The sequence below is a fragment of the Mesitornis unicolor genome, unplaced genomic scaffold (assembly GCF_000695765.1).
Source record: "Mesitornis unicolor isolate BGI_N332 unplaced genomic scaffold, ASM69576v1 scaffold7553, whole genome shotgun sequence".
Classification (NCBI taxonomy): domain Eukaryota; kingdom Metazoa; phylum Chordata; class Aves; order Mesitornithiformes; family Mesitornithidae; genus Mesitornis; species Mesitornis unicolor.
This window is the reverse complement of record NW_010175252.1, coordinates 8,541-34,871: the sequence shown is the minus strand read 5'-3', so window position 1 is coordinate 34,871 and position 26,331 is coordinate 8,541. Positions and strand designations below refer to the sequence as shown.

Sequence of the window (26,331 nt, the reverse complement as noted above, 5' to 3'; positions counted from 1 at the left end):
TAGAATTACATTTTAGTTGAACTGAATCCTTACAACTTGAACAATTTAAGCAGCAGCAATTCCTCGTCCTTCAGTAATCATGCTGTTAAAGAACACATAATGTATAATTTAAACAACTATCAGGAGTGCTACAGAGCACTAAGCCAGTCATATAAAAACACTCTGAAAGTATCCTCACATTCTTCATCAGGTTCAGCATCCACCAGCTGATGGGTCACTGGTCTTACCCATGTAACTACTCATACAACCCTCATCTCTACAGCATTCAAAGGCAGAGGAAGACAAAGATTAAACGTCTCTGCTCTCCACTTTTGTCTACATCCTGTAAAATCAGTGTTTCTTTCATTAAAAGAAGAGATATTGTGATAAAAACCAACACAGAGAAACGGGTCTTCCTTTGATTCTTAAAGCTTTAGCAGTCCCTGGGATACTCCTGCTTCTTGCTGGAAAGCTCCAGCAGACTGCGTGTGCCTGTGGAAATTCTCACCCACAACCCAGTCTGTCCTGCTGAGTTGCACTGTTCTGACACAGCTCGCAGCAGCTCTCAAGCCATCTCTGAACTGAACCATGTCTGACATGCCACACAGCTTGAACAAACCCCGTGGATGTTCAGAATACGAGGAAATATGAAATACTGATTCTATTCCCAGGTAGAACACGATTAAGAATTAACACCAACTCTGCACTCACAGGACCCTGTCCTACTCGAACACGAGCTAATTCAAATGTACAATCACTCCACAAGGGAAAACTCATTATGTGAACTGCTCCTTGTACAAAGGGGTTTTGTTTGGTACTAAACAGAAATCGGATCAACCAACTTACCCTTGGGGATCTTAATTCTATTTCTTCTTTTTCACTTTCACTGCTGGAATAATTTTCTTCTGCTTCTTTTTTAACTTCTGTTGGGGGCATTTTTTGTTCCTCTTTTACACTTTCCTCCATTGGTTCCACGTGTTTCTGTATGTCTTCTACCACTTTTGGTTCATTGTGATGGATGGTCCTAAACTGAATGTTTGCAGAACGGCAGTACTCTTCAAAACCATACAGATACCTACGGATACAAGAGAAGTTTCATTTATATTTGGTGGTTTATTTCTTATATATTGAAGTGCATAAAACCTATTTTCCTGCTCACAGAAAAGCAAGAGGAGCAGTAACTTCAGGAGAAAACCAAACAAACACTCAGCAACAACAGCAAAGCCAGAGAAGATCACGAAGTGAAACAATTATGCAGACAAGTCAAATGGTGAGAAAGAATACACACAAGCGCTTCCCACAGATTTAATTTAAACCCCATCCGATTAAGAATTCGTGACAGGAAAGCCTAAGAACACGTGCGCTGTTCTGAAAATGCACAATGACAGCTAAAATTGGCCCAGCATTAGAATATGGGCGTACAAATAAAGCAGCACATGGTAACAGACTGTCATGCATCAGCTTGTTCCCTGTGCACGCTCTGATCCAGCTACAGGTGACAGAAATACAAACCAGCTCTTTTGTCAGAGAATAAATACAGAAGTGATAACACATTATCATGCGTCCATACAACCATTATTTCCACTGTAACAGCAACCTAGTACATATTTACCAATCACTCTTTTTAAAAATACTCTTCTCTGTAAATTACAGACCTTAAATATGTGCCCAGTTCAAATCCCACTGAAGATAGTCTGAATATTTTCATCCTCATCAACACGAACATGAGTTGAGTCATTAGTCATCCCTATTGAATCAGCCAAATTTCCTTAGGTTCAAGTCAAGAGAACCTCATTCTTCCCTTTCACTCAAAAAGCCCAATTGTTACTTGGCAAACTTCCAGGAGGATAAATAACAATAATCTTTATTTAGAAAATGAGCTTGAAAAGCGTCATTCCTAAAAGGTTTCCATTTGAAATGTTAAAAGAGAACCAAAGAACAGGGGTCAGAATAAAAAGATTTGTGCGTTTTTTTATTACAAGCAATGTTTTTACTAATCAATATTGTCACGTCCACCGTAGCAACGCACAGTTAATACCCTGAAGCCATTACTCCACAGGTTCCACAAAGATGACATTTAAATATGCAATCTGAAACATGTCTGCTCTAGCAACAGTGTTCAGGAAGTTAAAGAAACTGGTACAAAAGTCTCCCACCTGCATGCAGCATCTACAGGGCTGAGGTCAAAGCTCGTTTGTGTTAATCACCATAAACTGCAAAGCTGAATTTGCCAAAGCTTTTTGTATAAATTTCATTGTTGTACTCTGAAATGGCATCATCACATGCTGGAAGTCAATGCTTCTTGATAAGAAAATGAGCAGAATTGTAATATACTACAGCAGCAGGAACTTATGCAGCCCTGAGTACTCCTTTACTCCACTGTTTCAGTCCTCAGCACTGGAAAATGCTCAGAACGAAGCATTTCAATGAAGAATGCCAACTACCGTTTCACTAAAATACCAAAAATTGCTTGAATATTGTACATGCTACTAGGGAAAAAATGTTTTCACCATTATACAATATGAGAACTTACTTTCTATAAGCAGTTTTTACATTGTAGGAAGCAGCCGAGTTCAAAATAGGAATGCCAAGGTCCATATAAATTTGCTTCCATACAGCACCACTCTCAATCTTTGGGGAGGAAAAAAAAAAGAGAAAACAGCAGTTTTCAGGTTTTGTGAACCAAGAACATCAAGGAATGACATCTAACAGAACCACAAGCCACAGCCTTTAAGAAACAATGAGACACATTTAGTTCAGGAAACATCTGACACTTACGTTGTCGCACCCACCCTGCTGATACACCAGTCTGAAAAGTTTGAAGAGATTAAGGTCCTTGTAGCCCAGAACAGGTGGTTTGTTGATAGGAGTACCTAAGTAAAACGAAACAAGAAAGAAGTTACCACAAGGAACAGCAAACGGCTTCTTCCATTCCTGTAGCACACCTTTGATCACTAATATCAGCCTACATTTCAACACCTCTACTTAATAATTCTAAAATATGTCAGTAGTCTCCAACCACCAATTAAGGCTTTAACCTCTTCTGAATGTATCACTTATTTCTGGGTGGTTTATTAGCATACTGGCACCAGCTGCTTGATAACTGCGAGTTCTCCACCTCCTTTGCAGATCTGTGCAATAACCCCCATCCAATTGCCTGCAATATCTTGAGAGGGGGCAGTCAGAGGTGCAGTGAGCTCTGCAGAACACCTGATGAATGCTGGAATGTAGCAACGTGCTGAGACATTAACTCAAAATACGGTGGTCTGAAAGGAATAGTGAAGAAGCAAAAATGTTGGGTTAGAAAAAGATACACAGGCAAAATGTCAGAAAGTGAAAAGAGCAAAAAGCCCTGACAGGATACCAGTACCTGGGATGGTTCCAGGAGAAAGAAAGAACTCAAATGGGATGAGTGGCAATGATATAAAGAACAATAATTAACTGCAAAAGGAGAAACCAAAAGTGACTGGGGGTAAGGGGCTGTGTACGCAGACAGTATTCCTCCCAGCAAGGACGGACATCAAACCTTTCCCTGCTGCTTCTCATCTTCATGCAATTATATTTCAAATGATGAAAATAATTTTATAGGACTTTGGGAACACTGTCATGATTATACAGATCAAAACATTCACACTGAGAGAACAGAATGTAGAACAAACCTGGTGGGAACACAAACCTTGCTATAAGGGCAGAGATCAAAAAAAAGACAAGGGGAAACACCCAGTCCTGAAGAAGTCCCGTACGTTGCTGCATCAACATGCTAGCTTAAAGAATAGTTTCGTGACTGAGTCTCAAAATTTAGTGCACAAATGCTTTCTTCTTTTCCCTCTACAAGTCCCTGACGTGAACTCTACTTTGTTTGTAGTCTAAGAGTGCTTAAGAAAGGGAGCGAGGAAGGAGGAAAACAGAAAAGGGGGACAAATCAGGCTACCAGAAAAGCAAGAAAAGTGTGGATTAGTCCAGCAGCATAAGGATATGGTTTTTTCCCAGATATAGCCTCTTATTCTGCTCAAGACAGGTTATTCTCCAGAAACACTGGTTATACACTGGAGGCCTCAAAAATATACTGGATGAACTCCAGCATACATTGCTATAATACATGGTCCATTTCTAAACCTGTGCTAAGAAGTGGCAACACTGAACAGCCCTGGCACTGTTCTTTTACAATTCGGGGGTCCAGAACACACCCTGCTAATGGGGATGCAGGGCTTCTTTTACAAAGGTACCTTAATTTCCCTGCCCCAATTTTAAACCCCCAAAAAAAAGAACGGGTAAAATATTCAGACACCAAGCTCTGGTTATTTCAAATTCAAGTACATCAACATATAGCTATTAATTTTTGTCAAGAAAGAAAAGAGGCAGTAGTTACACTCATTATCTATCTTCACCAATGTTATTGCTGGATTAACATGGTATTCCAATTGGAAGAGCGAGTTTGTGCATTAAATGAATAAGACAAATATACTCCAAAAGATAAAGCTCTTTCCAGGCTTAAATATACTTTAAAAAAAGGGAGGTTGTGCAGCCAAGTAACAGAAAATCTCACGGTTTAGTGTCAGTCTCATCACAACTGCAAATGTGAATGGCTTGTGCAACAGCAGTTCTCCCAGGTCAGCAGTGTAACCCGCTCTCTGTACACAGCACATGCACTTCTAATACATGTCTGATGTCAGGACTTTTCACTACTCCAATTTGTAACAGTCTCACCTAATTCTGTCAAGAGAGACATTTAAAATATGCTACTTTCTTGTTCTAGCTACTGCACAAAGTAGAATCTTATCATGGTCTCTTCAGGTGAGCATCACTGCTACATCTGCGCACCATTAAGGCAGCTCAGCAAGGAGACTTGAAGATGCCACGTGTCCCCTTCTCTGCTGGTTGAATTTCAGCATCCAGGAACAGCCGCCTCAGGTTCCAGCCTGAGACTAACAGCAGCAGAGTTCCCAGCCACGGCTGTCACAAGAAGAAATCAACCAAGAGCTTATTTAACAGGGACTGTTAACATAAAAAAGGTTTTGTGAAAGCAAAACAAAAACAAAACGCTCCAGGGAGGATTTCAGTTTCCTTTGTGCGCTGTGCTTCAAAGCACTGGAAGCAGACCTGCCACGTGTGAAAACGGGTAGAAGTGTTTTTCCTTGCACCAGACTCGCCGTGATCCTTTTTCACCAACGTGAGAATGTGCTCATAACAACATCCATTACATTGAAAAGCAATTTTCAAACGCCATTTAAAAAGTGGAGACATAACAACAACAACAACAACAGTAACAATAACACTTCAGTATTACCTCTGTCTTCCATAAACTTGTAGAGCTGTTGGAGGAAGTTGTCCCTCTCTTCAGGATCAAGCTCTTCCTCAGGCTGTGAAAACAAACGCAGCCATAACGAAAACATGAAATATGCAAAATAATTTATTTGTATAAAAGCCTAACAGCAAGAACTAAACCCAAACCACTTCCCATTTGGCCCTGCACCCACAGAACGGTGAAATATGCAGAAAGCAAAATTTACTCAAGAGACTGAAGTGCACATCTCGGGAGGAGAAAAAGAAAATGCAGGTCAGGAAAAGTTCAGACCATGACAGAAAGAATCTAAGTGTGGCCCTCAAAATGAGAACACTGATACACTTGCTCTTATTCAGAAAACGGTCTGATAGTTACAAGGCTGAAGCTGTTCACAGGAATGCTACAGCTGTTTGCCTTGGGCTTTTTTTGTTTAATTCATCTTCCTTACCCCAACTATAGCTGAGGTTGCAGAACAATTCTTTCTCCAGCCACTCCTGGTTTTGATGCTCCAGACAGTATTTGTGCTGTGATTAAGCTCCAAGACTCAATTTCAGCTTGTATCTGGAAACACCTTCACATTCATTTCTATAATTCCCTGAACACGTATTTCCATAATTATTATAAGTTCCTTAGTTTTATTTTTACGACTTAAATCCTCAAAGATATAAACGCTTATAAACTTTATGGTAAGCAGTCCACAGTGTGAAATAAAGATTTTATTTTATTCAGGTGGAAACCATGAAAATAAAGTACATTTATTACGGGATGGGAAATAATTTCTACACATCTACATGTATTTCATGGAGTTCTCAGATGCCAGCAGAGACCACGAATAAGGAAACACAGTAAGATGCATCTTTTCCCTGCAACGCTTTATGCTTGCCACTTTCTTCCTGCCAGCCTGGCAATCACAGGGATTGCTGGTGAGGCAGTTTGCACAAGGAAGACCGCAGCTGTCTCGAAGGAAAGACGTACAGTACGTGTCAAAAAATCTTATCATTACGTTATTAAAAATAACAGAAAAGTCACAAGTAGCTCCAGAAGGAAGCCAGAATAGCAATTTCGATTTCAGTCATCTCTGCATTCTGCAAACTTTAAGCTTCAAGGCAGGAAGACAGGCAGTGAAATGTAAATGTACATTAGCCTTGTTAACCAGAGAGCAATCTGCCCAGCATCAGAATGTATTTTCAGCCCTGCCTGCTCCAGTGAATTCCGAGCATCAAAGCCCAACAGGGATCACCTACAATCAGGCAGAGACAGTATCTGTTCCTTATTTGTGCATTTTTTTTCTTGGGAAATAATTTGAGGAAATCAAATCAATAATCACAACGTTGCACAGCATCCGTTACCGTTTCCTCATACTGCGCATTACAGGGATTATATCAAGAGAAACAGTTATCTATAGAATTACTATTTTCTCCTAGGTTAACAAATGAATTATTGCTATAGAAACCATGGCTTTTTTCTCTCTGTCTCGACTGCGAACCAACTTAGGATCGAGAAATTTCTACCATCTACCATAACATTTACTGATTAAAGCCAATACGACTCAAACTGTGCAAACCAAATATATCAAGATAACAGTAAACATTCAGAAATATTTCTGAATAGCTGATTTCAAACCATTTCTTTTATGTGGGCATAACACCAAACCAGAACTGTAGGTCAGAACGGCAGAAACGCAGGTTAGAAATAACACTCCTGCAGACAGAATGTTAGCCATTTCACAGACAGCACATATTTTCAGCTGAAGAAAAGCAAAAAGGAAAGATGAAAAGTTTAACATACGCATAATATTGGGGCAGAAAACCTGACTGCAATATTCATGAACCTACGAGAGACATCCTGAGTCCTGGAGCTACTTTTCTCTGTTGCTGGTGTATGAGCTCGGGTGGCACCCCTTGACAGAGAGAGCCTGAGCCGTGCCTGGTACCAGTGCCAGCACAGACAACAAATTCTTCTGAGAGGTGACCAGAGTAAGCCCTGAACAACTGCCACTGAAGAATAAATAGTGTATCAGCTATTCTAACCCTTTTTTACATTTTTTATTTGCTACTGGCCAAAATGAGAAAGCTCAACCCTTCATGGATATGATTACTGCAACATTAAGGTACACAAATTTTTGCAAGACATCAATTTTCATCAGGATTATTTATCTGTAACTGGGCATAATGTTTTCCCAGGGTATCTACTGTTGTGACTTAGCATTTAGTTTTATTTTAAATGCATCAATCATCAGCAGCAACCTTTAAAAGCTTCACTCGAAGTACAGAAAACACCTGAGAAATGTTGATGCCACAAGCTGCCATCACCATCAGGTGAGTGACTGGAGAATTAAAATTCCCAGCATCTCTTTTCAGCAGGCACCAGGGCGACACCGCCATCCTCCAAAACTCACTTCTCCTGTCCAGACTCCTATGGCCATTTTAAACTGGGCAGAAGTTCACAGTGACAATTGTTCAAAGCCAGTTTTCTTAAGAGAGTTCTGTCTCTCCATTTAACTTTTTTCCTATACAGGTGTCACAAAAAAAGAGACTGTAGCCAAGGATAAGTCCAAGTGAGAGCCAAAACAAAATGACATTTTTAAGTGGCAGGAGTTCAAAACTGAGACCTTTCTGTTGTTCATCCAATGGCCATTAAATGGAGCATGTGAAAACTTCGTTATGGTTTGAGGTATTTTCTTTCTTTGAGTAGCAGGTCACATCAGCTAGAGAACACTGTAAACAGTAAACCAACTAAACCAACAACGAACACGGCATCTCTGTACACAGGACATATTCTTGTCCTAACTCAATTTCTTATTGCCTTCCAAGTAATACCAATGGTATTCAAGTATCCCGTAAAATTATTTGTGAATAACAACCAGCAAATAAATACAACACAAAACCCACAGAAAACTTGTAACTGGCTTTGCTTCATTTGGTTTCAAGGCATTTCATTCATCATGAGCTTTGTCTCTGTAGCATGACTGTGAACAAGAACATAGCTCTGTTATCCTAATGCATCATTGACTCTACATAAAAATGTTAGATTTTCCGTGGATGCTAACCTGTAGTGCTGAGTGAGAGCACAAAGGATGAAAGTTTATGTTACAAATCAAAGAATGAATCTCTTCCTACAAGCACGTACAGCACATACTCAATCAATGCGGGGCTACGGTACCAGGGACAGATCTTTCCTTTATGTCATTAACAGACTGACAGTACCAAAACCTCGTGTGAAATAAAGGCAAACTAGGAGGACGAACAATGTGTGCAAGATTCGGAGTTCAGAAGAGTGTATGATCTAGACAAGCTGCCAGAATCAGAGTTAACGCAATTTTGTTGCTTCAGAGTACTTCAGTGCGTTTTCATCACTTGCACATTTGCTTTCTGATGCCAACTTTGAAACACTAATTAAGGAAATGAAATGAATTAAAATGACTGCAACAAGTTAACAGCTTTACGCCATGTGGAGATGAGAGTGGTCTTAAAAATGTTAATTTCTACCAACAAGCTCCAGGAATTCACCCATCCCCAACAATGAGTCACTCTGGAGCTGTGCAGCAGTCTGCAACCTCTTCGCTTCACTCTGAGAATGGCTGTTACCATAAAACTGGGAGCAAGGAAGTGTTTGTGAAGAACGTTTGTGCGTGGTGCGATGTGGGCCATGCCTCACAATACCCCAAACTCCTACAAATGCATGCATCATGAGAATGATTAGCTAACCAATGTTTAGCTATTTTTAAAAGGCTATTCTGCATATTACACATCACAGCTGGTCTTTTTCAATGTATGTAAATAAACCACTTGTTTCTGGATACCACGCTTCATTAACTTTGAAATTACTTTATTCCTGTATTTAATTTTGAGAGTCAGCTTTTTCGATGCTACCATAAAATACACACAGGCTGCGAGAGAAGTGGCCAATTCAGGTATCACTTCATGTGGTCTCCCACAGTCACTTAGAGAAAAGACTACGGAAACAAGAACTGCTTTGAGGCAAAACGTAACTACTTTAATGGGCGACTACTATCACATGTTGGAATTTCAAGCCTTCTAAAACACGCAATGGACTTCACCCTTTGTATGGCAATTACTTATCATGACAGCTGAAATCCTGGCTTATTTGCAGAATAGGTAAATTGGGAAACGCTTCTGGCATCTTCCTTGCTCAACAACGTAAAGCAACTCTGACTGATGTTTCTTGAGGCAGCTGTGATGCAAGAACCCTAAAAACTTTAAATAAATGCACACTACTAAAGGTACTACCAATACATCCTTCAGGTGACTGTCAAAATGAAGACCAAGAGAAAATTCCTCTAAGCATGCACCTGGAGGGGCTACAACTCTTTCTGCAATGACAGCCATGGCGAGCAGCTAGCTGGAGTTGGTTTCTGAACATTTCTGAGTCTCTCGAAGGTGGTGTTACAACCAACTCCACAGATAAGATAGAGATCAGTTTTTCCAGCTCTTGATAACATAAAAAGGATCCAATTTTCCAACTTGCAAAATTTAAACTCTGAAGAACAAATGTCTTACTTTTACTCTGATCTTATGGGAATGCATCTATGAAGAACACGGTACTAGAACTGTACTTCAAATAACGGCACGTCAAAATCTTGATTCTTGTGGAATCAGGATGGCCTACAGGGAGACCAAGGGGCAAAACCAAATGTTGCCTTCACATTTCCTTGTAAAATGGGGAGCATTTGACTATTTAATCCTGAGAAACAAATACACAGTATTTCTTCCCCGCAAGAACAATTTAAATACAAGTAAATACAGTGGTATATATAACCTGATTTTTAATAAAAATCAAGTAATGTTCCAAAATCTTCTGTTTCTATGTGGAGATCTGGGAGTTTAGAATTTCATTCCCTTTAGCTGCAATGCATTCTTTGACTGCCAAATGGGCCCTCAAAACACATTTAATTCTCTTATTCTGCCATGTTGAAAACTGGATAAGAACCAAAAGCAGATTCCAGATTTTTATGTGGATTCAAACCAATTGAGTGATTCTTTAAATTTTCATTTGATAAAATATTTTTTGCTGTGGTACTTCCCGATTTTTTCACTTTTTGTGACACAGGCAATGTGTGTTTTGTTACTTAAACCTCACACTGCGCATGAAAAGTAATCCTGAGTTGCACTACACATTGCAATTATTGCCAAAAATCCAACAATTTGAACGTGCTGAGCAACTGAACATAACCCAATCCCTGTTAAAGTCAATGACAAGCAACGTCCACATTTTCCTCCTTCATAGGCAACTCCGGACCACACAAGTGAGCGACCACCGACGAGGAGCATTAGCATCTCACCACCACCATATTGCTCCCCACTCCTTAGCTTACAAAAAGCCATCAGAAAACAACCACATAAAGCCTGGAAATCTTCTTGGACCAATTTAAGATGTCGAGAAAGGCAGTGCCATTAGAAAGACAGTCACTGTCAAAGCAAAGTTACGCATTTTAACCCAGCTGCTGGAAAAATGGGAAGATCTATTAACACCTGCTACAGCAGGTCTCTGCTCCATTATCATTATAAAAGATCTTACTTCAGAAAACCAAGATCCTGATCCTTTCCATTCTCAGAATTAAACTCTTACGACTGACTTTATCCTCTCATTTCTCTATTAAGTAGGTCTGTGCCCATTTGACTGATTTAACGAAGGCCTCTCACGGCTGGTCAGCAGCTGGCCAGGCCTTGACAGCAAAGCTGCTGTGCATTTCAGGAGATGGGAGTGGGGGGGAAGGTGATTTTAAAAATCTCCCTCCCATCTCTAGTAATGTAACAATTTGCAGTTCTAAAACAAAAGGTCCACTGAGAATATTCTGGCAGAGGATGGACAGAAGCTAATTTTGACCTTGATTAATAAAGGAGAAACTCTACGAAATGTAAATGCAAAACTGAGTAATCCAACATCTGTATCCAAATAAAGGCCAAAAAATAGCATTCACTTGTCGATTCTCTCTGGAACCAGTACCACTGCCTTTCTAAGGGAAAAGAAAAAGGAAATTATGATGAATTCCCTAAACGCTGTCTAATTGCAATATCTAGCATGGCCCACAATTAAAATAAGAACATGTGTTGTTACAGTTGAATCAGGAATTTGATTTAATGTGCCAGAATGACAGCTCTGCTTTGACATAATCTAAAAAGATTTTCATCTATCCTCTGCTACACAGCTTTAGCATGAAGATGCTCACCTTATTTTACATGCCTACTTGTCACCTGGATATAATGGATTCTACAGGTTTTCCTACCAGCACATCTACCTGTCTGAAATGCTTTGCTTCACTACTCTACATTTAGATTATGCTTTTAAAATAACCTCTATTTCTTTTACAGGAACGCTTTTTTTAAAAACAAACAAACAAAAAAAAACCCAAAAAAAACCCACCACCACCACCAAAAACCCCCAAACCACCAAGCTCCCCCCTCCCCCTTCTTTGTTTGAAACACACAGCACTTTTATCCAATAACCAGGAAAATGAAATTAAAAATGGTTACAAGAAAACTGGTATAGCAATGCTTGATTTTTAGTGACTGATATTCTGCAATTTTAACCAACGTTAATACAAACAGACCAACACAGACTGCAACAGTTCACACCCTACAAAATGTGGCCTATTCAGTCCTTTTCACTGCAAGCAAGAGGAAAAAACCCAGAGGATTTTATCTTCTGCACACATTTATTATTCTATTTACCTAATCATACCATTATTCTCATATAGACATCTACTCCATTTTCCAGAGCACAGTTATCAAGGCATAAAATTAACACCTAAAAGTAGATTCTTATTGTCTTTTTTTACCTGAAAAGATCTACCCTGGCTGCACGCTCCAGCAGACAGCTCCCCGATCACAAATCTAAGTCAAACCCGCATTCTTAACAACCACGCTAACATTACAGATTAAAACAGACAATCCTTACCTAGGAGCTGCATTCTTTCAAATGTAAAATGGTTTTACTTCCTTTCTATCTAATCTGCCCACTGCCTGGACATATTTCAGCCTGACTACCAAATATTTCCTTGCTTTCTCTCTCCCTGCGCGGCATCCGCAGTTATACGGCATTACTTACATTCTCTTCCATTAAAAAAAAAAAAAAAAAAGAAAGGAAAAAAAAAAATAAATCAGACATTACATGGAAGGCAAAGAAAAGCGCCGGCCCATTGCAAAGCCTCTGGCAAACCTCCCCTGGCCGCCGGCCAAGCCTCGGCTCCGGAGACCGCTCCCCCCCGGCGCATGCGCCGTGCCACCCAACCGCCGGTTACCGCGGCAACGCTGTAGGCCGCCTCCGAGCCTGAAGGGCCATTCCGCGCTGGGGCTGACAACCCCGCACGCTGCAGGGGAGGGGAAGGGGTTTGGGTTTGACCTCCCTCGGGAGACAAACTTCACTCGCTCTTTGTTTATTTTCTATATACAGGAATGTCTCCGAGCGTGTTGTGAAAAATCACCCGAGGAGAAAACGAAGAAGCCAAGCCCACAACCAAAACCTCCCACCCTCCGCTACTTCTAAATATAACATCAAGGTTAAAAACAGGTAACAGGAATAAAAGGCAATTCTGTAAATACATTTTGGATGACCTGAATAAACCAGCTAACTTTGTGGAAAAGGAGCCACTCAAAATATTCCAATGCAAAAAAAAATCACATTACTGTAAATATTAAGACAGAAAGTAGCACAATTCTACGACTCCCAACCTGTAATACTGGTGTGAAGGAATAACTAACACACACAAAGGTAACTCCTGCTCCTAAACGGTGTCTGAGGCATCAAATAGCTTTATCAGGCACTGTGCAGTAGCTCATCAGTCAGCCTCCTGCTCTGGCTTCAAGTTTGTCTTTGTTTTTTAATCAAAGTACTGTTTTCAGAATCAAGTTACTTTTTACACAACCTGAAGTACAAAAGAAAACTAGTTACTTTTATTTAAGGTTGGATTACTACTATTAAGGTTAGCATCAACTTTTTCAGTCATGTCTCTTCTGGCCCCCATTCTTTTATCGCTCTTCACTGTCTCGAATTGTTAATTTCTGAGATTTGTCTCCAGTTTCCACACTGGATAACAAGAGGAAATCCACCACTGCTCACAAACCCCAATAAAATCAGCTGTAGCAAAGGGAAGATGAACAGGTCCGAAAAGATGTTGAACTAAGCAAAGTCTGAGAATAAAATGTTGGGAAGTGCAGGATCTTCAGGCAGGCAAATTATTCGATTATCTTTGAAGAATGACTGAAATTGGCCAGACTTACCACTACTTCTTCAGTTTTCTCTTCTCTTTTTTCTTCCTCTTCATCAGTTTCTGCAGCAGCTCCATCTTCCTCATCGCTGCTCGAGGACTCCAGAATTTCGCTTATGTCCATTTTCCAGATCCGAGGAACAACCTTTGCGATGAGAAACGTGCTTGCCTCCTGGAGCCCTGCAGAAGAAAGGGCCCTGGTTTTATCACACCCACTGAATTCAGAATCACAAAGCATTCTTAAGTTACTTCTCATATTCTTGTAGATCATAACGCCAACTTAATCCAAAAATTGAATTAAATAATGAAATAGATGCTTCAGCTTTAAACACTCAGTTTACACACTTTAAATTTCAAGACCGTCAAATTTTAAAAATTGAGTATTGGCAACTCCAAGCTTTTGAGTTGAGAACATCCAGTTGTTTTCCAGGCACAGGTCCCCCTGTGCACTAAGATTTACACCCCTGTATGTGAACAGTAACAGAGACAAGAGCCTACGCTTATCCATGTACATCCTGTGCAACTGTGAACCGCTGTGTTTCTGTATCAAAGAGCCAAATACTGTAATAAAGCTATTTAAAAGAGTAAACCCATCACGATTAGATCAAGCACCAGGACTTGCTTTGTTCTTCTCAAAATATCTTCATGTCTTAAAGTCTTGATAGCAAAAAAAAAAAGAGGGGCAAATGTTTTGTTTAAGGGCACTGCTTAAAGAGTTGTGACATTAACGTTTGTTACAAAGGAAAAACACACTTCTGAGTAAGGGAATGATGGGATGGAGAAGTCACATTTGTACAATGGGAACACCTCAAATTCTTGTCCTTGAAGAGGTGCTCCAAGGGGGAAAACAACAAAGCAAAACTAACACAGATATAAGGCAGTTATATCCACAGTCACTCTAATTTTTCACATTTAAAATTGTTTGCAGAATGTCCAGGAGCAATTACCAGAAAATCAATTTATCTGCAAAAGTTTAAAGTACTATTGCACGAGATTTTATTTTTAAACACCTAGAATTTGTTCTAATTTACCTTTTGTAGGAGAGGACTCGGGTTTTGGTAGGTTTTGAACATCTAGTTCTTTAATGTCTTTTCTTGCTATGGAGTAACTGAAAAAGAATAAGGTTCTGTTGTTGTTTTTAAATCACAGTAAAGCAAGCATTTGACTTAGAAAAACAGCAATTTCTAAAATTTTCAAGATTTATCGCTCACTTTCAAGGTCCCTTCTAAGAACTAAATGCATAAGGCATTTGTTACTGTAGGTCCTGATACAAGACTCAAAACCAGAGTAAGTTTCCATTTTCTTTGAAATTCAGACACTAAAAAGAAGAATTAAGAAAAGTTTGTAAAGCTTCTTTATTTTAAATGTTTAAGCTGCACAAATTTGGAGAGGCAAAATACATAGGCAAAAAAAAGTTTCTAAGTTCAAATATTCAATCAACAGTTGCTACTCAAACCTGCAATCCAGCCAAGATGAAAAAAAACAAGCCCTCTAATTTCAAAATGCATTTCCACCAGCATAGCACAACAGTGAAGCCAAATTCCTCTGTCTGCATTGATAAGGACTTGATTTTTATTTTTAAAATTACAGAAGTGCTCTCACAGCAGAACACGTGGAAGTTGCTCTGCTCCAAAGTCACACTGCGTATTCAGTTACTGAGTTACAACAACAGAAGTGCTAACAAACCTGCAAGGAAAGCCTTACAAGTGAGTAATTACAAGAAGATGATTTTTTTTTTCCCCTTCTGTCATTATTTCACAAAAACTGGGGTAAAACCTCAGGAATTGGAGGCTGCCATTTCCTGAAGTTAAAGCCATAACACTATGAGGGGAAAAAAAAAGTAAACCAGAGCAATTCTGCATGTTTTTCCAATAATGTTCTACCTTTGGTATGTAAAGAACCAGGCTTATCTAGAAGGCTGACGATACAAATCTACATTAAGAGGCCAAAATTAATTAAGTCTTCGGTCACCTGGACTATGTTTCAGTAATCCAGTACTTGTGCCCTACTCAAAATAGTAACTATTTAAAAAAAAAAACAAAACACAAATAGTTGACTTTGAAAGAAAAACAGAAAGGTGACAGCCAGCCTTTGGCAGGGAAGTTTTTAGTTACAATGTGGTGAGACAGATGCATTAGAAGTAAAGATGAAGAGAAATTAGGAAAACAGCTTTAAAAAAAAGCCTTCGTACTCTTTTGAATTTATTATTCCTTAAGTAAGACACACATCTCTCTCTCTTCCTCCCCCTTTGAGGTGGGATGGACTACTAGGACTTTTCACAGGAATCTTGGTTCAGATTCTGTAAAAATTTCGATTAAACAATTACTTTACATGCACTTTTTTATTAAAAAGCAGATTCAACACTTTTAAACTTTGCTATGAAACAGCTGTGGACATCTGGGCACTGGACGCAGCGAGTCAAGCAGACATCCTAACCACCACAACAGACACCCAGGAAAAGGTACTAATCAAGACATTAAGGCAAATGATTAGAATGAAAACTCACACTTCAAAGAACAGGAATAATCTACAGTGTTAACACCTGTGGGTTTTTGAGTTGTTTTGGCTTTTTTTTTTTTAATGAAGAAACACCAGAAACTTTACTAATCCAATGAACTCTATCTGTATTTGTACATCAGTGTAAAGGTGGGCAAGTAAGGCCAGAAGAAGTTAGCTGGAAATGGACTGTGAATGACAAACAGACTCGTACCCTTTCCTTATGAAGAAATCCTGGCTCCCGAAGCAATGTGTAATTAGTTTTGCTTCTTTTTCCCCCCATCTACATCTAAAGAAAGTAAGCTGCTACTTACAATTTGGAATCTGCAAAGGATCGAACTAAACACTGGTCCTTTTTCACGGTGATGTCATCGTTACAGCTGGGAGACACAACCTGAAGTTTCAGATAAAATACTTATTTTAAGAAAAAAAACAACTAAAAAACCCAAGAGAAAAAAACCAAACAAATAAAACCAACCCCCCCCTCCCCCCAGAAAAAAGACAGAAAGAAAGATGGACAGCAGGAAAACGGCTGTTTTCCTGTTTCTTCTATTGTCATTTCCATTTCTGAGAAACCTACTCCAATGTTTATCACTAAGGCCAACAATGACAAACTTCAAGAGCATTTTAACAAGTAAAGTTAATGGTCTGAGGTAAGCACAAGCCAGAAAAGTTTGCAGTTTCATGTGTACACTCAAAACTGTTGGTTTTATTTTTCCTCTTGGTTCGTATTAAACCTGTTTAAAGCATCCATTTAAAAAGTCACACACCCACTAAGAGGTAAGTAGTCCATGTATTTTTTTTCTTGAGGTGTGGATAATATAACCCAATGTGGACTCCAGCGCATCCTTCCACAGCAGTATCATCTCTGACTCCAAAAAAGGTGATAAAAGTGCATTTGCAGTGTTTGTATCACCACAAACAGAACAAGTTTACATCTTGTTCTAGACCATGTACAGACAGAGAATGTTACATGCGAATGAACTCCTGGATCCACCAGGACTCAATGGAAGCAGAGCCACCCCACTGAGAAACAGTCAGGAGTTTTACCCTAGAAATCAAGGTAAGACCACTTCTGTTTCTCAGGTAGCAAAGACCAGGACAGGTACATGGCCTCCAGTAACCACTACCCTACTTAGAACAGTGTTAAATTCAAAACTGTCCTGTATGGTTACGTTTTGATCCTGGATTCACACAGGGAAATAAAACGTTAAACTAAATTAGAAGATTGTAACCGCTGAGCTCATTTCAGTGAATCACGAAGACTCAAAATAAAAGACTACAGAATATACAGCTAAGGAAACAAAATCTGCAAAAATTAGTGAACCAAACTTGTTTAATTCTCTGAATAATTTTTTTAAAAAACATCTGATAAATGACAAAATGTGTATACAGCTTGTCTGACAATACCAAAAAGTTTACTAAAGAAAGCAACTTTTAATGCATCCATAAACCTTTCTGTATATAAAGAATCTACAAAGGGTCTACCTACATTTACAGCACAAGTATACATGGTTTTGAATTCATTAATTCTGTATTATCAGCAATGGCAATGAAAAGCGGTCTCCTATATTGCCAGTCAAATAAAAATAGTAAGTAACCTCTACCACTAGAGTAGCTGGCCACTGATGTGAATGCAAGCGTGAAAGGAACTATTATTTAATAAAAATGAAAGTCTGAGGACAAAGGCAATCATTAAATACAAAGAAAAGACTAAAAACTCCAAATTCATACATCTAGTCACAAATTGTCTGGGAGTGCAAGCCCTAACGAATCACAACAACCATTTTATGGGCATTTTTGAGACTTAAAAGCCATAAACCTGTAATTTACACATAAACATTAATCTTTGTTCTCCTACTCTTCGTAGACACTGTAGAATATCTGCACTTTTAGCAAACACGGGCAGCAGAGCTTAGCCCGACTGCATTTGCAACTGTGCTGTAAAAGTCGTGAACTGCCCTATGCAGGAAAACTGATGTACAAACGATGCAGCAAGTCAGATGACACTTCTTCCTAAAAGATTTCAGTCGTCTGACAGTAGAGATGTCAATGTCTTGACTTACCAAAGCTGGATACCAGTCTGATTTCTCAGCATTACAGGCCACGCTCACAACTTTGCCAAGCAATTCATCATTCAGACGTCTTTTATCTTCATCCTCCTCTTCACTACTTTCTTCTTCCTTTTCATCTTCAGTACTAGATTATTAAAACACACAGGATTTTAAAGGTTTTTTTCCTGAAGTTAATATCTGAAAGCAAATACAGCTGAAAACCAGATCTTTCCTCCTGTTCTGCAGAGCTTGAAAAAAATAAATCAGAATTTTAAGAACAGGAATTACTTAAAATACACTTAAATATTAAGTGCACTTACTTCAGAAGAGGAATTTTGCAGAAATTCTTTCCCAGTAGTAGTATTTTACAACAGCATCATGTTGGAATTGGAGGTATGAATTGGGATTTGATTGTGCACAGACATGAAACAAAGAAAAATGGTCTCTACCCTACAAATTTAAAAGCACCTTTTTTCCCTTACTTTGTGCATGTAAAAAGAACTGTAAAAATCCTACATTTCCTGACACAAGAAGAGCCACAAGGATGGGGAGGGCTCTGGAGAACAAGCCTGATGAGGAGCGGCTGAGGGAACTGGGCTTGTTTAGCCTGGAGAAGAGAAGGCTGAGGGGAGACCTCATCACCACCTCCAACTGCCTCAAGGGAGCTTGGAGAGAGGTGGGTGCTGGGCTCTGCTCCCAGGTGATGGGGGATAGAACAAGGGGAAACGGCACCAAGCTGTGCCAAGGGAGGTTCAGGTCAGAGATAAGGAGGAAGTTCTTTACTGAGAGGGTCGTCAGAAGCTGGAACAGGCTGCCCAGGGAGGTGGTGGAGTCACCATCCCTGGATGTGTTTAAGGAGCGGGTAGACGAGGTACTTAAGGATATGGTTTAGGGGGTAGACAGGAACGGTTGGACGTGATGATCTCAGAGGGCTTTTCCAACCGAGCCATTCTGTGATTCTCTGACACCAGTTCCTATTATATGAAAGAAGCATCAACATTCTTAAGGCTGCTCCAAGTGAAGACCCCATCAATTCCATAACACTGCTGACACGTCTGCGTCAACTGAGTCACTGAAGTCTATAGCTGTGTACACAGATCCCATGACAGAGCACTCAGAGCACTACAGTCTCAATGGTCCTACTTCAATTTTAGCAAAGGACGCTAAAGGAAAGGAAAGCAACGGAGCACTACGGAAACTCACACAGGAAGAGAAGATCTTCTTCCTCTATTGGATTTCTTCCCAATAACTGGAGTTCCAAAGTGCTCTGGATTGGTTAGTGGCAGTTGATCGAGCGTCTACGTGGAAAAAGGGGAAACAAAATTAGTTTGCAGTATTTTCTTAGGAAAAAAATATAAATGAACTGCTTAGTTTTCACTGCACATCTATCACTGTCTTACCTCACTTTCTGCGAAGTGCCTTTCTCCCTTCAAGCATAATGAAGTTCGTCTCAAGGTCCTTTCATCACCATCGTCAAAAACTAGTGTGAAGCCAAGAAAACACATTGGCACAAGATGATCAGATCTCTTTCCCAAGCTGACAAAACAAGTCAACTATTTATCTTGCAATCTAGAATATTCTAGAACATGACTTTCAAGGCCTCCATTTAAACGTTTCCTTAGTTCACAAGCAAAATGAAGGGCGGTATTCAAGATCCAGTCTAAGAACAGACAACGTTTTCACACAGAGATTCAAGCCACTAGGAAGTAAGGCTTTTACATGCAATAGTCTCAGTCTGATTTAGACGTTCTTCTTACCAACACACTGTATATTTCAAACTACCACTGCTGCAGCACACCAGTAACTATTCTCTAACAACCTGGGTTTTGCTTGGTTTTGACCCTATCCATTTATTCCTTCCTTACATCACTTTTCAGTCCTCTCTCTTCCTACCAACAACTCCACAAAAACATAAACGAGTGGCAAGAAAACCAAGTGCGTGACAGTTTTTGCTACAATATCAATACAGCGCTACCAACAGACTGGGAGTACTGGAACCTTGCAACTGTAAGTCTGAGCAATCTGTACAGAATACTTTGTAGACATTCAGTTCTCCTAAAACTCATGTCTAAGCGACAGCGAATTTCCACCGATACCCAGCTAAAGAGCGCTATAAGGCTACTGCAAACTTTGCCTGAGAAAAATCTGCTCGTCAGTCAGTTTAAACAAAACGTTTTTCACAAAACCTCCCGTGACGAGGACAGAAAAGTGACCGGTTCCCCCCGTGCTGGTGCGGATCTGGTGCGGATCCCACTGTCTGAGCCGTGTGAACGGGCCCCATTCAAAGAGCAGAGCCCAGGTGGCTGCAGTCTGACATTCCAGAAAGGTAGAAGTTTATTTGTACGGGTCAAAGTGCAGAACACTACTCTGTATTCAAACCATCTGAAACACGCTTTGTCCAGTAGTGAACTTTAAAAAAACCAAAGGTTCAAGAGTGTTGTGCACATCGGTGTGACAATTTGGGCGTATTTCTATTAAAAAAAATAAATCTCTTGACTTAGCATGAATATCAAATACATGCGTGTTGTTAGCAAAACCAGACTGGTTGGAGCAAGAACTTACTTGACAAATGACAGCACAGCCACACTCTTGTAATCTTAGTTATTGCCGCAGTATGTGCTATTAATCTATACCAAAGGGTATGAATACAAATTTAATTATGGTGAGATAAGTTTTAAGGTTCCTCTTTCTTCAGAGTAGAGCGACTGCTGTGGAATGCTCCGCTACCGAATTATCTTAATGGTTTATGTTATCATACTCGTACACACAAAGCAAATAACTCTTCCCCCTCCAATCACAAGCATGTTTAGAGTGGCAGATACCTATGTGCCTAATTGTCTTTACTAGTTAAAAATATTTCCCAAACTTTAAAAATATCAGTACCAGCAAGACTTGTCAACTCAGATGTCAGTGTGTTACTCCCAAAATCTAGTTGAGCTAACTGGGAAAACAAAGCATGAGCTCACTAATTCAGCACTGGTACCCACAGATCAGCAAACTGCAAAGACCAGAGCGCTCAAAACCATTCTGAAGGTGAATTATGTCACAGGTTTATGTTAATAAAAACCCCCCAAAATCCTTTGGAAGTTTAAGCTTCATTACCCACTCATCAGCTCTCTCTGTACGCTTCGGTAGCAGGATTTCACTGGCATACTTTTAAGTTTTAGGGTGGTTTGGCTGGTTGGGATTTTGCCTGTTTGGTGTTTTTAAGCATCCTGTGTGCCATTTTTCATTGTTCTGAAGAGACTTAAAAGCAGATTACCATTGCTGAACACATTCAGAACTAATACCAAAGTACTAATTTTTCACAAATAATCATTTTAGGGTACAAATGGCTGGTAAGGGCTCCCTTTCAACCCCCACACAGGTTAAGAGAACGGATAGTCAAGATATCCAAACCCCCGAGGGTCTCCTAAATACATTTCAATACAGATCTACGTACTCGAATGACGAAACTAGGACATTTTTACCAAGTCTGTGTATGGTTATCCCTACAGACATCACCTGCCCAGCACAGAAAATGCATTCAGACAATTGGAACTCAGTTCTCAACAACAAAAACTTATATAGAAGGAAACAGCACAGCGTTAGCGTTACTTAAGACGACTTTGACTATTGTAAATGATTAAGAGAAAAGCAACAGCTACGTTTAACTTTCTGTCTTGATGGGGACCAGTAGAGGGAGAGGACGATGAGGGGCAGAAACATAAGGCACTAAAATTTTTGGTCTTTCAAAGTCATTTATTGCCTCAAGGATAAACTGAAACTTCCTTTGACCACGTAAGAGTTTTTAGATACATAAGAGTTTGCTCATTCTCCAGTGATCTGTGTCGTGGACACGCACAACAGCACCTGCAGCTGACAGCACTGCTGTACAACTCGGAGCACAACAGCACCCTCGCAGAACAAGTGCATAACAGAGCAGCATGAAAAGAAACATTCCCTTAGCTAGGTAAACAATCACTTTATAACGTGTTGATGGAGAAAGAACAGCAGGATTTTTCATATAAAGGCATCAATTATTGGAATTACTGAAGTGGGGTGAAGTGAGAAGTCTCTCCAATTAACCACGCTGCATAAAATATCCTGTAATTGTAGTGACTTCAAACTTGCTTCTCTTCTAGGGAAAACGCTTGTTCGCACCTTACTGAAAAGGTAATCACAAACACACACTAATGGCCTCAGCACCTTTACAAATATCTACTTTCCTTTAAGCAGTGGTTTGCATCTCGCTTTTAAGAAAAATTTACCTCACTGAAAGCACCACTCATATCACTGCCATCTCACGCGTGCCTTTTTAACACTGGATCCAGGGCTTTAAGAGAAGGTCTTTTCCATGCACAGCATCATTAATTAAGGATTTAATAAATACAAGCACTAGTGCAGACAGCACATTTTTTGGCTATGCCATACTTTGATGCTACAACAGCAGTCACTGCAGAAGAACTTAAGAGTATGCTCTGAGCTACAAATCCATTCCTTTTTTAGCCTCATCCAGAAGGAAGACGCTTTAACTACAGTTAAAACGCCTAGTACTAACCAACAGACAACTTAAAAACTGTTAAACTAATGTTGAATAACTTGTATTAGTTAATCAGTCCCTAAACAGGTCAATTCTCACAACTCCAAATTCTCCCACAGCAGAAATTCTAGGGGTTGCACTCCATGAGAAGGAACTGAGGGAACAGCAACAGTTGTGTTAAAGAGAGAAGGAACCAGGAACAGAAGGCTGGGAGATACCTCCCCATACACGTGCAATGTGTATCAAAAGACGACCCTACAGTGCCACAATACTTAGCTCAGAAGAGGAACTTACAATCCTCCTAAAGAACCAAGCATGAAAAAGCAGAAGCCCTTTAAGTGCCACCATTCCCTGATCTCCTAGTGGGCACGTACCTTTTGGGGAAACGGGGCGTACCAGCTGATCACTGCAGTAAATACTCCTGGCAAGGAAACAATATTTACTTGCCAGGAACCTGTATGCTACTATTTTAAGAGTCAATATAACAAAGCAGAAATGACAGGAAGAAAAGCAGTGCTGCTGCTGGCCAGGGGCACTTCTTCCAAACGTGTTGCTTAACGACAAACACTGACAGAAGGGGAAAAAAGATGAGTAAGGAGCACAACCTGGCGGGACAGCCTCTGTTACAATGCTTGTTCCAGTCCCAGTGGTGGAGTTCAATATGCTCCACAGAGCGTTTTTAAACAGTGAAAACAGAATGGAAATCTTGAGAATTTCACTGCGTCCTAACCTGGCCGGTAAGGACAGGAAAGAATGAGAACTGGGGGTTTTTTCCTGTTTGTAGAAGCCTAAGAAAGCCAAACCTATGACAGAAAGAGAAAAACAAAGCTTCCCAGTGGGAATCAGTGCAATACTTCACAAAAAGTTAGGAAAAAAATATCTTGATTAAAAGTGGAGTACCTCAAGAACGCATTAAACAGTGCAGCCTTCAGCTCCCGGCTGATGAGCAGGTATCCTCCATTCCCTGTCTGCAGCAGGCCCGAATAAGCCATTCAAGATAATACTAACACTGTCCTCACAAAACCGCTGTGTCAACATCGGTTCTCATTTATCTATTTCTATAAGAAATAGGCAAGTTGACTAATAAAAAAATAGAAGAGAAAAAGGGGAATATAGCGAGACACTAAGCAGTAACATCCTCATAACAGTTATGATATTACTTATACACAGAGCAATCAGCTTTACGAGAACAAGGCAGCCCTTTAACAGAGAAGTTAGTAGGGAAAACCACCATCAAGGCTGCATCTGCTCGCTAACTTCAGTTCCCGTTGCTGCCCAAAGGAGAGGAGATGCTATACTTCACAGCAAGTAAATACATTCTCTCCCATTCCCCACCCCGTTTGGAAAATTTAAATCTACCAAGACAATGGAAGGATGCACCAGGAGCTAAAAACCGCTCCAGTGTCACCACGCACACGTCATTATTCTCACTACTTGCCTGACAGAGCAGTTACCTGTGAGTTGTGAGAGATGCCATCTATGAATGTCTCAATGAATGCATCCAAGTTTTGTAGATTTTTGGTTTTCGGTTGTGGAGACAACATAGAAAGAACCAAGAGATTACTGCAACGCTTACTGCATGACCTTGTAGACGAGGACTGTACTAACGACGGATTCATTGCTGTAAGAGCAAGTTATCACAGTGTACGGTGCTACTGGACAGACTGCAGAACTCAATTTTGACCAAAAAAAGTCATCCTTTTAAATGAGCTTCAGTTCCTTTACAGAAATGTATATGAAATATCACTGTAAACGCAGCAGTGTGGCCTTCAAGTCTACTCTCAGAAGTCTATCGTGACAAACAAAAACCTATTGTGTGAATCTGCTTTTTCCCCGATGTTACAGTAACACGACTATTGTTACACAGAGAGATTAGAGCAAAAAATCTGCTGCCTTGGTTTCTCTACATCATTGTTTGTACACTATTTCTTTTCCTTTAAACACTCAGTCCACACTGTAACAGGGTTCAGTTGATAAACTTTTTCACCATTACATCTGCTCCTCTACCTGCACGTTGCCTAAACACACACAAGCGCAAAATGCGGTGTTCTTTTTTCCTAGATTCTCCAGAAAGCAACCAGCACAGCTACTGCACAGCTTCTACGTGCCACAAGTGCTCATGAACAACGATACGTCCCATGGAAGGACTCCAGGCAAATACAGCGTTTCCTCTAAAGCCACCCAAGCAACACTTTAAGATGAAAAAAGCCCAGATTCACGGTGTGACAGGGCAGCACAGAGCTCCAGCAAAGCGGAGGCAACTGGACAGTTCCCCTGGCACCCCTGTGGTCTTGGATTTCTGGATGACACGTGCACAGCCAGAGGATGAAGCAGGACCCATCTACTTCATCCAGGATGTTGAACTCACCAGGACGCTGGGAAGAACTGGTCAAACCAGGCAAACACGACTGGTGCCATGCGCGTATTATGACACGTGTGCTGTTCAAGTCCTAAACAGACAAACCCACAAGCCTCTGGCGTGTATGAAATCAGATTACTCTGGTGACACTGACGGCTTTTACCACCCTTCACGCTGGAATGAGATGTGTTAGGAGCTTAAAGCTGTAGTGGAGCCAGGACCAAGCCAATTCTTCCTGTTAGCACAGATACCTCCATACAGCATCAGAAGAGGAACACTGCTTTTAAAGATAGAAAAATGTGAATATAAATAGCTCCTGCTGGCAGCCCTGCTCCTGAAAGTCCTAAGACATCACTGTTGGTTCATTTTCTAATAAATATTCTCAGAATTACGAGCTGGAATTTTCAAAATCCATGCAACATGAAAGAAGACCAGAACCTTAATACCTTCCACTTCTGTCACCTGTCCTCCTAAACGTGGTACCTTAGAGTAACGCAGCCGGTGGCTGAGACTACTTCATCTCCAGAACAACTCAAGTGGACTACCCAAAACTTCACTGGCACAAAGACGAGCTCTCAGGCACGAAACTCCTCTGAGCACAAAGTATTTTAACATTTCATGGTAACTTCTAAAAGCAAAGGCAGGTCCTCTGTTACACAGGAGAATGAGATGAAGCCTCTAAGCCATCATTCTCAAAAAATAATTTCTCTTTCACACTAAACAGTATATAAAGCCCTACTGTTGACAGCAAGGTCTGCTAGAAACTGCAAATGCCTCTCACTCTTTGGGGTTTTTTTAAGCCCTATTTCCTACTCATTTCAGAGGAAAAATTACTGAAAAGTAACACATGTTTTCTCTTCCTCCCTTTAGAAGAAATCTTCCATTATTTTATCCAGCAAAATACAAGGCACAAGGTTCAGTGTATTTGATCTGGTTTTTTTTTTCCTTTGTTTGAAGTAGTAGGTACAGTTAAATTACACTTAATGAGATCTAAGTGCATACAGATTATTGACCCGAGTTCTGTCAAAAGAGAGGTGACACTTGCTTTGATAGGGCAATAAAAAAGCTGTTCTGACACCAACACTTCTGATGCTCGCTCAAACGAAATACTGTTTCTGACTTTTATAGAGATATTACATTGCTTCTAGTTCTGTACAGAAGTCAACCCCAAGTGTTTCCTTAAAGAACAGACACATAAGGAATTCTGTTTTCTGAACTTTTGGGAATACTTGTAAGATCCCAAAGAACGTGGAAGAAGGAAAAAACAGCTTTGTGAGGTGTGGTCTGGGGTTCGTTTTGGTTCTTTGGAGTCACTTCAGACATTATTTCAGTATCTACCTGAAGCGTTTTACAAGTTAACAGAGACTCGAGTGGCTGGGGCACTACAGAAGGCCAAAATTAAAACTGGGT

General features: G+C 40.1%; 1 protein-coding gene across 2 annotated transcripts in view; it reads right to left on the bottom strand.

Moving 5' to 3' along the window:
* The window catches only part of ARID4A (AT rich interactive domain 4A (RBP1-like)), a 46,793-nt gene that overhangs the window by 12,022 nt on the left and 8,440 nt on the right, over positions 1–26,331 (bottom strand). For both annotated transcript variants that reach the window (XM_010181314.1, XM_010181313.1), the window contains exons 5-14: positions 19,441–19,520; positions 19,244–19,338; positions 18,053–18,185; positions 16,301–16,380; positions 14,522–14,598; positions 13,504–13,670; positions 5,267–5,339; positions 2,758–2,852; positions 2,513–2,610; positions 826–1,054 (exon numbers count right to left, since the gene is read on the bottom strand). In XM_010181314.1, the coding sequence (XP_010179616.1) occupies positions 826–1,054; positions 2,513–2,610; positions 2,758–2,852; positions 5,267–5,339; positions 13,504–13,670; positions 14,522–14,598; positions 16,301–16,380; positions 18,053–18,185; positions 19,244–19,338; positions 19,441–19,520 (1,127 nt within the window). The remainder of the gene's footprint in view (positions 1–825; positions 1,055–2,512; positions 2,611–2,757; positions 2,853–5,266; positions 5,340–13,503; positions 13,671–14,521; positions 14,599–16,300; positions 16,381–18,052; positions 18,186–19,243; positions 19,339–19,440; positions 19,521–26,331) is intronic.